Source organism: Silene latifolia, chromosome Y (assembly GCF_048544455.1).
Source record: "Silene latifolia isolate original U9 population chromosome Y, ASM4854445v1, whole genome shotgun sequence".
Taxonomy (NCBI): Eukaryota; Viridiplantae; Streptophyta; class Magnoliopsida; order Caryophyllales; family Caryophyllaceae; genus Silene; species Silene latifolia.
The window spans coordinates 83687782-83700980 of NC_133538.1; the positions used below are offsets into that span (position 1 = coordinate 83687782).

A 13199-nucleotide genomic window follows, 5' to 3' on the forward strand; every position below is an offset into this window, starting at 1 on the left:
ATTTTCATTATTTTAACTATATTTCTTAATTTCCGTGTGATTGTCCAAATGGGACACTTATTTGGAATAGGAGGGACTATGAGTTTTTCCTTTTAATAATACTTTCAGTTACTACCCGTGCAGTGCACGGGTTCCAAAACTAGTTTTATTAATTTCATCAACCCTAATTTAATTTTGCACTTACTAAATTTGATACAGCGTATACTTGAACAATATGAGAATTATGATTCAATTTGACAAGAATTTGATTAACTTGACAGGGAGAGAACAAGAGGGAATTTAACTTTGGGTTTTGTAGAAAAAAAAGGTAAGGGATGAAAAGTTACGTGAAAAATTCTATGAAAGAGTAAAAAGTGTATATGAAAGGGATGACTATTTGTTTTTGAGAATATGCGTATTTTTTTCTGAACTTATTACCTCAAACTTTATTTATTTTTGAGCATGTGTATTTTTATGAGCTTATTAAAGTTTATAAGTTAGATTTTAAATTTTTTCTGGCAAAATTCAAATTAAACTAAACTTATATGTAATGTTTTTGAGTTTTATTGTAATTTTTTGAGCTTAATGTTTAAGTTAATGAACTCATAAATTTTATAGTAAAACTCAATTTAAAAAGAAAACTCAAAAACTTTATTATAATGCTCAGAAACTATACAATTGGTGGTAGTACATCAGATGTATAATCTATTACTGTTCCGTCTCTAACAATCATTTTTTTTTCACGTCTTTTTCTTATTTTGGTGCAAGATGTTTTTTTTTTCTTCTTCTTCTTATATGGTTGTTTATCTTGTTTTTGGAAAATATAACAAATAACCTCAAATAAGTTTGATATTATGTACAACTAAGCACTTAAACTTTTAAGATGTTTGGTTGGAGCTTTTGGAATGGATTTAGTTCATTCTAATGTTTGGTTGAACTTTTTGGAATAGAGTTAGATACGGATTCTAACCCCATTCCAACCCTTTGGAATCTCATACCCACATCTCCCCCCAAGTTTCCAACTCTATTCCACCCAATATATTATTATTCCCATTCTCGGATTGAACCAAACAACTTTAAAAACATATATGGGGTTGTAATTCCATACCTCATTGGAGTTAGAATTCATTCAATTTCATACCTAATGTTTGACCTCTAAACATAATTGGCCCCATGAGTTTTTCTCAATGGTAATTAACTACATGTCTTATTTTTAATGATTAAAATTTCTAAATTAAATATTTTATTATTATTGAAAGTCAAAATTATTGATCAAATATAAATTCTAAGATTCTTAATTATTAAAATGCATGTCCTAATATTTTTTTATTATATTTATTTATTTATTATTATGGTGATAAAATATTCGGATAATTTTTTAATAAATTACAATATCAAAATTGTATTTAACTTTTTTTTTTGAGTTAAACAGCGGGTATCTTATATAATATCAAGCTTCGCAAGTGTTAATATTGCTTGCGGAAAATCAGTTACGTATACAACCTCGTCTCCCCTTCTTGCGCATAATCTAGCACAAAAATGAGCCACAATATTACCCCCTCGTTTAACACGAGAACAACACCTACTCGTAAAAGAAAGCAACAAATAATTGAGATCATCTATAATTAAACCCAACTGATTCCTACTGGAAGTCTTGCCACACAACTCGTTCACCAAAATCATCGAATCCGTTTCAAGCTGCACCTTATCCACCCCTATTTACAGGGCAATTTCCAACCCCAGCAAAGCTGCTCTTGCTTCTGCTTCCTCGACATACCTCGCCTTTACCTCACGCTTACAGCTAACAACCAGGACCGAGCCATTGCTATCTCTTCCCACCACCCCTAATCCCATCGTCCCATCCTCAAACATGGCAGCATCTGTATTAAGTTTGATCACGCCCTCCCCAGGAGGACTCCAACTATTGCTCGAATCTGGTCGTGGTATTGCAGGTGGCTCATATACCTTTTCCGCATAAGAGCTATACTCGGCCAAGTACCTGGGAAAACCAGTAAGAATCCGGGTTGGAGGGCAGGGTTCTTCCTCAAACAAATTAGCATTTAGAATGGTCCATATAGCCCACATCGTCATTAAAAACCTTCTCATTGCTTCCGCATCCATCTTGTTGAACGCCCAAAGAAGGATATCATGACACGACTCTGTTGGGGCCTCATAGCTGACGGCCTGGAAACCCTCATTCCGCCAAAAATCCTGTATCTCGTTGCACCAAAACAGAGCATGTTCGACGCATTCCACCTCGGTTCCACATTTGGGGCATATAGGGCTTTCAATAATATGTCTTCGAAACAGATTTTCCCGAACAGGAAGCACATCCATACTAGCTCTGATCTCCACGTGAAATGCGCCAGCTTTGGCGGAATTTTCAGTGTCCATAATTTACGCCATAACTGATCGCCATGAGCGTTGTATACTCCTTTGCCAAGCTTATATCCAGACTTAACAGAATAATAACCCTTATTATTTGGCCACCAATACAAAGATATCACAAGGACGACGTTTCGAGTGTGAGCGAAAGTACCTCCTCGGCGTCTTCATCTCGCATAATCCCCTCACCACATCTTCACGCCATCTCATTTCAGCATGGTCAATGAGCTCCTCCACTTTCATGTTCAGGTTGACATCTCCAATGGGTGTTGGGACCCGACTAGCATTCTCTCCAGGGAGCCAAGCATCTTGCCATACATTTATTTGATGACCGTCTCCCACTCGCCATTTAAGCCCTTCAAGTAGAAGTGCTTAAGGCCCCCATAAGCTTCTCCACGTGTAGCTAGGGTCATAGCCCAATCTGGCGTCTAAGACCGAGTCATGCCTAAAGTACCTAGCTTTCAATACTCTCGCTGACAGGGAATTCGGGTTAGTCAACAATCTCCAGACCTGATTTGCTAAGAGGGCTTGGTTAAAGACACGCAGGTCTCGGAAGCCCATACCTCCCATCTCCTTTGGCTCACAAAGCTTATCCCATCGCATCCAATGAATCTTTCTGTGAGTATCAGTAGAATCCCACCAAAATCTAGCAACAGCCGAATGCAATTCCTCTATGGTACCATCCGGAAAAGCAAATAGACTCATCATGTAAGTCGGTATCGCCTGAACCACCGCTTTAATTAAAACCTCCTTACCTGGTCGAGATAGCATACATTCTTTCCACCCCTGTATTTTTTTTCCAAACTCGTTTAAATATGAATCACATTTTTTCGTTGAATCCGTAGAAATATGTTGTATTTAATTTTTAATAAATATAATCAAATGTTTGTTATAATAGAAAATAATAATTTTTAGTAAAAACAATGCTAAAAGAATTGAATTGTACTAATTGTACTTTTTTTTTTAAATTTATTGAGCAAATTTGCTACACACAACTTCTCATTTAAGACGTTGAGACGGGTCGACTGTCACACATAAAAAAAAGTTAATAAAATTATAAAATAATAGGAGTAATTTTTACTTCGGGTTTTCTATAGGTTAAGAAAGCAAAAATAGAAAGATTTAATGTTTTCCTTGGGCTAAAAAAGTAAAAGTAATTGTATATTACAATTTCCCATCCCATAAAATCCAGTAAGTGGATTATACATCCAATGTACTACCACCAGTTTATACTTTCTGAGCATTATAATAAAGTTTTTGAGCTTTGTTTTAAAAATTATGAGTTACTATAAAGTTTCTGAGTTCATTTACTAAAACATTAAGCTCAAAAAAATTAAAATAAAACTCAAAAACTTTACATATAAAACTTACATAAATTTGAGTTTTGACGGAAAAAAATAAAATCTAAATTATAAACTTTATTAAGCTCAGAAAATCTACACATATGCTCAAAAACAAATAGAATTTGAGTTAATAAGCTCAGAAAAAATAGAAAAATGCTTAAAAACAAGTAAAATCTAGGTAATACATCCCATGTATGTTCTTTTTTCCCCATACAAAATCCATACAAAATCTATAGCTAAACCCTTTGATTATTGTTAGGGTTTAAACTCTAAACACTTGAAGCCGAAATCCTGCAAAAACATAAAAAAACACTACTTCAAAGAAAAGAAAACAAAGAGCGAGGAAGTGCAACAATGGCGACCTCCATTCAAGCACAACTCAAAGCTTTAAAATCATACGTCAAATCCGATACAGAAATACCATCTAAACCTTCAACTAAACCCTCTATTTTATACGACCCTAAACAAGCTGCTGACATTGATATTGATCAAATTTTTGACCTTGCTTGCACTGGTTAGTGTTTTATCTTTACTGGCTATTTTAATTTATGTTTAAAGTTTCAATCTTTTAGCTTAATTTGCTTGTTTTTGTTATTTAAATTGAATAATATGAATTGGAAATTGATTTTTTATGAATTTGTAATTGAAAGTTTCAATCTTTCAGTTAATTTATCCCTAAAGTTTCAATATTTGAGCTTAATTTGCTTGGTTATGCTGTTTAATTTTAGTTTTATGGCCTGGTACTTTTTTTTATATGCCTTTGTGATTGAAAGTTTCAATCTTTGTGGTTAATTAGCTTGCTTTTGCTAATTAAATTGATTATAATGACTTTGGAATCGGTTTCGTATGCTTTTGTAACTGGAAGTTTTAAACTTTGTATTTGTATGTATATGTGGTGTATTATATTTTGTGCTGTTTTCATGGTGTGTAAATGTTTTAGCTGTAAGTGGAGGATGAGAAATTGAGAATACCGCGGACTAGCTAAATGTCTTCATGTAGTAATTTAGTCTGAGCACTGTATTTGTTATTTTGGTACATTTCGTGTATTTTGTATGTTGAATTGCAGACACTGTTGGTTTCTTTATCTCAAATTACAATTGACTGATTTTTTGTTGAATCCCTGTGTCATTTTGTAAAAAATGGTACTCTTGTTTAATAAGCTATTCCCTCCGTCCCGTGTGATGTTTACATTTGACTAAGGTGCCGTATGAGCGAGTATATTTTTTTATCCTTCTTTATCATCTCTTGTGTAATGCTAACAATGGTAGCGTATGCCTTGTTTTAATAGGTTTGGAAGTTCTAGTCAATATTGATGAGCGCTTCAGAAACTACAAGAATGATCTTTTTAACCCCAAAAGCAGAGAAGTGAACAGAGAATTGATGTCCGATGAAGAAAATAATGGCATCAATGCAACTATAAGTTCTTACTTGCGCTTGCTCGGTGGGCACCTTCAGTCATCTTCTGCATACAAGACTCTTGAGTTTCTAATCCGTCGATATAAGATTCATGTGTATAATATTGAGGAGCTAATTTTGTGTGCACTGCCATATCATGATACACACGTTTTTGTTCGAATTGTGCAACTAATTGATTTTGGTGGTACGCCGTGGAAGTTCCTGAATGGAGTCAAAGCATCTGGGGCCCCACCTCCAAGAGCTATTATTGTCCAGCAATGCATACGTGACATGGGTGTTCTTGATATCATATGCAATTATGCGACTCCTACAAAGAAGCATCATCCGTCAACACTAGTGATCAGTTTTAGCACGGCAGTTGTGGTTGAGGTATTGGGTTTGCTTGCAATTGTCGACAATGACATTGTGAAGAGAATTCTTCCTTTCCCGAACTCGGGTCTTCAATCTAGTGGTAGAGGGTATTCGGACTACAAGGCAGGCATGCTGATGATTCTTAGTCTATTAGCAAAGAGAGCTGTGCTGTCCCTTAAGCTGGTCGCCAGCTTGTTACGATTAGTAGCCGAGTTGGCTCGAGCTGATGCGCAGTGGGTCGAGCTTTCAATCATGGCTTTTGTCAACATTGTGCAATCGCAATCTATCGAAACCTTCCCCAAGAAGGTAATTGATGTCCTAAAAGAAATCAGAAATCTTCCTGGGATTATCTTACAACTTGCAACAAGATTCAATATTGACAGATTTGTTTCGTTGCTTTTGGAGTCTCTAATTGATTTTAGTAGCTCCGACACTGACTGCAGGCTTGTTGTGGTATCGATTATTGAGACTGTTACTATCAGAGGCCTTGTCCAAGGTGTAGTCTCTAGGCTTTTGTCTTCGTGTTTACACTTGTCACAGAACACGGACAGCTCGGATTTGTCAGAGTCAGGGAGATGGGCTAAGCAGATTCTCCATCTTCTTGATAAGAAGTATCCTAATGAATTACGTATGGCTGTTCATGATTTCGTGGGCAACAAAAAACTGCAATCAAAGGGTGAAAAATTTGTCATTGAGGCCTTATGCAAGATTCTTGATGGAAACTTGGAATCAACTGTTGACTTCTCAGATACCCGGATTTGGTTGGCGCTAGAGCATCCTAAGGCAGATTTCAGAAAGGCAGCGCTCTCAAATCTTGATTTGTCTGTCTGTTTCAATGGCGATGTTACATCACAGAGGCTATTAAATGTGAAAGATGCTGTTGGTCGTTGTTTATCTGATGATGATTTGAGTGTTGTTCAGGCAGCTGTTTCTCTTGATAAATTGTCTGATCTTTTAGATTCTGGTTTTCTTATTGAGACATTTAAGACTTTGCTTGGGAGGTGCACACATATTTTGTGGTCAAGTTCATCAAAGGATCACTCTGTAGCTGTTGAGGTTGCAATTTCATGCCTAAAGCATTTGGTTTCCTTATCAAATAACCAAAGTGTGACCTTGGAGCAAGTCGCTGTTTTGATATTTCCGCTCCTCCTTGTTTTTCCTAAAACAAAGATGCTTAACCTTAAAGCTCGAGAATTGGCTACGGCTATTAAGTGGCCTTACTACAGGGACCTTGTGCTGGGTTTAGACACGAAAAAGGATCTCGAAAAGAAGCCCGGAAAGGAGTTGTTTCCTGCGGTTAATATGTCACTTGTTCGCAATTTGGCAAAATTTGTTTCAACAGATGGTGAGAAATTCATGCATTGGCTTATCAAATGTTGCGGTGAATCTGAATTGTTAAAGACATTAACCTTCATGGTCCTGATGGAGTCGTTTGTGATAGAAACGAATGCTTCTCACCAGCTTTTTAAATTTCAAAAAGGTTTGTTTGCATTTCTGAAGGCGGAATGGAGATCTCTTGAGCATACTAAGGACTTCTCATGTGGGCAGGAGTTCACTAGTAAGATTCTTGATGAAGATGACTTGTATCTTCTAGATGAGTTTGACGAAAACAACATCAAGAGTGTTAATGCAAAGATTCTGATTTTTGTGTTTTGGAGAATTATCAAGGCATATAACTCTATTATACCAGCTGATGCTAATGTGAATGATGATGGAGGATGTGTTTCTTATTTAAGGGATTTGTATGTCTTCTTTGCTGAATCTAATTTGAAGCACCTTTTCAAGGAGCATCGACATTACCTTGTTAAGAAGGCTAAATTCTCGTCCGTTCGTTTTCTCTCAACCTTTATCAGTGTTGAAGGAATATCTTCCCATGTACAAATTGAGAGTCTCCATTCTCTTGCCATGCTATGCTCCGAGGCAGATGAAGGGTTGTCTTTGCAGCTTTTAGCTGGGTTTCCCGTGACTCTTGTACCGTTGTCTAGCGATGTCGAGGATGTTAGAAGAGCGGCTATGTCTTATGTCGAAGAACTTTGCTGCTTGAGTTCTCGTGTAAAATCTGCGAGCAAGAAAAATGGGAGCAGTGATTCTTGGGGCTTCTTTCTAGATAAATTTCTAAGTTTGTTGGTGGAGCAGAAGAAGTTGATACTATCAGATAGGGATTTCCTTCCGGCTCTTTTGGCATCAATACTTTCTACATCTTTCCATAGCCTTCTGGTCCCACAAGATATCGGTCAAAGGTTTGAAAAATCGACTTCTGAGGGAATACTTACTTTCATATTAGGGTCTGCAATGAAATTTCCAGAATATGCAAAGCTGAAAATATTGTTCCTTCTGAAAGAGCTGGGTGGTGCAATTGTGCGTGTAAAGGACGTTCATTCTTTGCTATGTGAACTCTTGCAACGGCGCCGTAGTTCTTACCAGGAGTTGTCAAAAATTGATGTGGATGTTCTATGTCTTCTGATTGAAATATGCTCTATGCCCACAGCTCTTGATATAGGTATTTCAATTTATGTTTAAAATTTCAATCTTTGAGCTTAATTTGCGTGATTATGTTATTTAAATTGGTTTTTATGGATTGGGACTTGGTTTTTTATGCCTTTGTAATTCAAAGTTTCAATCTTTTAGCTTAATTATCCCCCAAGTTCCAATTTTTGAGCTTAATTCACTTGGTTATGCTGTTTAAGCTGATTTTTATGTCTTCAGACTTGTTTTTCTATGCCTTTGTGATTGAAAGTTTCAATCTTTGAGGTTAATTCTTTGGATTATGTTAACAATTTAACATTAGCTACACCAGACCAGACACACCTTTTTTTGTTATCCTCTTTTATGACTGACCGGATCGATCACCCCTCAACCAACTAAGATATTTCTGAGAAGTGTCCCTCACCCCTATCACAACAAGACGGAGCTAACCCAACATTATACTGCTCTCTAAAAGGCCTGCCTATTCTCTTTGGATTCTTTACCAGTGAAGCCTTTAGGAATAAAAGACCTAAAGAATTGGTAGCAGTGAGATTCATATTTTTTTTGTTCCGCTTAATATAATGACTTGGGAATTGATTTTTAATGCCTTTGTGATTGAAAGTTTTATAATCTTGTTAAGTATATGTAGTGTTTTCTATGTTGTCCTGTTTTCATGGTTTTCAGTGAATCTGGAATTATTTTTGATGGGTAGTTATTCTGGAGTTAAGATCAATTTCTCTTTTTGAATGTTTTTATTAGGATGAACTTATCTGATTTAACTGAATTTGTCATCATCATTGTGGTTGCATAATTTTGTAAGTTGATTTGAATTCAGCTAATATGCGGTGTATGCCCATCTCTTTATGTAGGTACTTTAGAAGACCATCTGTTGCCCGCACTATGGATCGATGATATGGTGCTAAGTGATGCCGCACTAGTACGTCCATATGTGACATTTTTGGAGAATCTGAACAAAAATCTTTATAGTAGTTTGAGTGCTGAGATGAAGTTGAACCTTTTCCAGCATTTGGTGCTTCTATACCATGATAATAACAATGATGTGCAAAATTCCACTAGAGAAGCATTGCTTCGTTTGGATATATCTTATTCAACTGTGTCCCGTATCTTAGATTCTATCCCCGTATCTGAAATCAATACTGCCGGGTTTTCAGATCGGAAAAGGAAGAAATCTAAGAAGCAGGAACCTGATGTGCTTTTCGCTGGTAAAAATGTTCTACAGTCTGTTAGTTCCCTCCTTGATGTGCTTCTGCTCAAGAAAGATATGTCAAAGTGTGCCCTTCTTCTAGAGCCTCTTTTTGGGCTTCTTAAGAGTGTCTTTTCAGATCACTGGGTAACTCAAACACCACGTGCTTCATTATGTTACATTCACCAGACTCTACTGCTTATCCTCGAGGATATCATTTCTTCACTACCAGTAGATGGGTCATTGAGTAATAAGATTTTTGATAAGTTTGACGCTGGGTTACTTGTTAATTGTGCTCGATCTGCAACTGATTTTACTACTTGTAATCATGTGTATTCACTTTTTGCTGCCGTATCAAAGGTTGCAACCGACAAGGTCTTGCATCAAGTTCCTGACATTCTGACTGTTCTTGGTAAATCCACTGTTGGTCATGATGATAGCCACTCGAGACGGGTATTTGAGGACTTCATCTCAACTGTTGTTCCTTGCTGGTTATCGAAAATGGATGGTGCCGAAAATTTGCTTAAGATTTTTGTCAATGTAATGCCTGATATTGCCCAGCATCGAAGATTGTCAATTGTTCTTCATCTCTTAAAGACCCTGGGTGAAAGTAGAAGCTTGGGTTCGTTGCTCCTCCTCCTCTTCCGTTCATTGGCTTCGAAAGTGAGCATGTCTTCCTTTGACTATGAGACACAGTGGGAGTTCAATTTTGCTGAACATATATGTGAACAATATACAAGCATGATTTGGCTACCATCGCTTGTGTCTATGCTAATACAATTGCAGGGAGTCCCCCAGGACAATGAACTATTTTTGATATTGCTATCTGGGTTGAAATTTATTATGGGGAAGCTGCAAGATCCCGAGTTTGTCTTCAAGCTTCAATCTCTAAAAGATATGGACATTATCCAGGGAACACTTGGAGAGCTCATGGTTCAGGTTGTTTTCTGTTGGCAACTCGTAGATTCAAGCAAAAAGAAAATATCACTTTCTATCGCTTTGAAAAAAGACCTGAAAGAGCTTGCCCATTCTGTTGTTATTAAGATAACCAAGGGAATGCTTCCTTCTACCTTTTTCCGAGGAATTATTAATTTGCTTGTCCAAGCTGACAAAACTGCAATGAAGAAAGCTCTACAGGTCCTTTGTGAAACAGTGAGAGATTTCGGTGCTATGAAATCTAAAAGAAGGGATCCTCATACCCGTCTGTTAAACTCTTGGAATAATCTTGCTGGAAGTGATTTGGAATCATTTAGTGCACTTTGCTTGGAAATCTTGCAGTTATTTGATGGGTCTGATCAAAATGTAACCGTGAGACTGGCCGCTTTCTCAGCACTGGAAGTTTTAGCCAACAAGTTTCCGTCTCATCATACCATTTTCAGCAAATGTCTAACCTGTGTTGTTAGATATATCTCATTAGATGATCTTGTGATTGTTGCTTCTTCCCTTCGGACATCTGGTACATTAATCAGTGTTCTCGGGCCAAGAGCACTTCCAGAGCTTCCTCAAATCATGAAAAGTCTCATGCAGATTACTAGAGATGCGTCCCCTTCATCAGTTGCTGACAAAAGTAGCCATGAAATTGCCACTTCAAATGACCCACTTATGCTATCTATACTTGTCACCTTAGAAGCACTGGTCAATAGTCTCGGTTCTTTTCTAAGTCCATACCTTGGTGATATCATAGAACTTCTTGTGCTTCATCCCGACTGTGTATCTGAGTCCAATCCAAAACTGAAATCCAAGGCTGACGGGTTAAGGAAGCTCATTAGTGAGAAAGTTCCAGTCAGGCTAGCCCTACCTGCCATGGAAAATGTTTATCCTAAAGCTGTAGAGTCAGGAGATTTGAGCTTGACTACTGTTTTTGAGTTGCTCAAAAACTTTGTTAGTAATATGGACAGAGCATCGGTCTCAGGATACCACACGAACATCTTTGACTTCTGCATGCTTGCTCTTGATCTGCGTAGTCAACGCCTTGCATCACTTGAGAATATAAATGGTGTAGAGAATTACGTCATCAATGCTATGATTTCTTTGTCAATGAAGATGACTGAGAGTATGTTCAAGCCTCTTTTCATCAAGGGCATTGAATGGGTAGAGTCAAAAATGGGAGAAGATGATCGTTCTATCTGCAGGGCAGTTTCATTCTATGGTTTGGTGAATAAACTCGCTGAGAACCACAGGTAGGTTAATTTTTTTTTCATTGGCTTCTGCAAGGTTTAATTTTTTTGTTTAATTGGCTTCTGCAAATTGAGTGTTATCTCCTTTTTTGTTTTAAATTTTGCAGTAAATCAAGTTTGATTCAGCCTTAGTTGCGATATCTGTGCAAGTGCTTCACCCTTAACTTTCCGAATTATGTTTCCTTAAAATTCTATGAGATGGTTTACCTACTAATTTGCTTAATATTCAGTATTCCGCGGTTATTATAATGTTTATGAATATATGAAGAAAACGTATGGGACTTCGTTGCGCAATTTAGCTTGTCTGTGTATTCAAAATGTAACCCTGGCTTCCAAATTTTTCATGCAGATCACTGTTTGTACCATATTTCAAATACCTGCTCGACAGTTCTGTCAAATACCTTACTGGTGATGATAGTAAGAGTGATCAGCCAAGGAAAAAGAAGAAGGCGAAGCTTCAAACCTCGGAGGAAGGAAAAATAATCACAAACAAGGCTTTGACGTTTGAACACTGGCATTTGAGAGCTTTGGTCTTGTCATCTCTTCATAAGTGCTTCCTATATGATACTCGATATGATTCCGGTAGTCTCAAGTTCATGGATTCTTCAAAGTTTCATCAACTGTTGAAGCCCATTGTCTCGCAGCTTATTGTTCGCCCACCAGCTTCTCTCAAAGATCATCCAAATGTCTCATCTATTGAGGAAGTAGATGATGTCTTAGTTTCTTGTCTCGGTCAGTTGGCTATAGCAGCAGGGTCTGATCTTTTGTGGAAGTCCCTGAATCATGAGGTAAAATTCCTTCCCGTTAGTAAAATCTTGAACATCATTTTTGGCACACAATTTGCCTTTCCATTAGTCTCCTAATAAACGTCTCAAGTCTCGTCTCATATAAGTGAGTCCACTTATTTAACTAAAACCCGACTAATTCTTTTTCGTGAATCAATGGATTATTACTCAATACAAATCGGTTTCAGATATGAATTTGTGCTTGCCTCATTACTCTTTTTTGATCTTATCCTCTACTTCTGCAGGTATTGATGCAGACAAGAAGCGAAATGGTGCGACCCCGTCTTTTGGGATTGAAGATAACAAAATACCTTGTTGAGAACTTGAAGGAAGAGTTCCTGGCATTATTGGCTGAAACAATCCCGTTCCTCGCTGAGTTGTTGGAGGATGTTGAGCTGCCTGTTAAGACACTTGCCCAAGAAATACTCAAGGAACTGGAGTCTATGAGTGGCGAGAATCTCCGCCAATACTTTTGATGTGATTTGTCAGGTAATCTACTTTCTCGTGCTTGATCCTGCGAGTCGGTCTTGTAAAAACTTCTAGTCATACCACATCATAACTCAAACTAATATTAGTTATATAAAAGGGGTCAATAAGTAAAAAGGTAACTACATTAAGGGGATCTGTGTCATGATAATTTTATTATGAGACCATTTAATACGAGAATCAACATGTGTTTCGATACCAGGATAGTATAAACTTATAAAGCTGTAAATATGTAATTATGGTTTCGACTATTACTCACTATTGGCAAGTTAATGAACAATTTTCTAATGTAGTTACTAGTTATATTTTGATTTGCAGCGTTGCAAGTGCTAATGCTAAAGACCGGGAGCATGATGTTAATCAGAAACGAGTCTAGAAATGGAGAAGGGGAAACCAGCAGAAGGCAGTTTACGGAGGTATCAGTTTTGTTAACTTGAAATTTTCCTAAGACAACATTGACGAACTTTCAGGTCTTTGTAAGGCATTAAGACGATGATCTTCCCAGTTTGTTGACTCGCAAAAAACATAACAATGCCATCAATTTTGATTGTTTATCACCTTTACTTATTGGATTTACTTTATCAATGAATTCCCATGTTGCTCTGAA

The 13199-nt window shown here is 37.1% G+C and overlaps 2 protein-coding genes across 2 annotated transcripts; one reads left to right on the forward strand and one right to left on the reverse strand.

The window, feature by feature from the left end:
• Positions 1–1698: 1698 nt before the first annotated feature.
• On the reverse strand, positions 1699–2373 carry LOC141628441 (uncharacterized). Its single transcript, XM_074441586.1, has one exon. It carries the CDS (start codon positions 2371–2373, stop codon positions 1699–1701), a length of 675 nt encoding a protein of 224 aa, XP_074297687.1.
• A 1555-nt stretch (positions 2374–3928) lies between these two features.
• LOC141633268 (uncharacterized protein At3g06530-like) lies at positions 3929–13199 on the forward strand. Its single transcript, XM_074445708.1, has 6 exons — positions 3929–4221; positions 4996–7974; positions 8810–11324; positions 11671–12109; positions 12352–12595; positions 12911–13199. Exons 1-5 carry the CDS (start codon positions 4062–4064, stop codon positions 12580–12582), a joined length of 6324 nt encoding a protein of 2107 aa, XP_074301809.1. The 5' UTR covers positions 3929–4061; the 3' UTR covers positions 12583–12595; positions 12911–13199.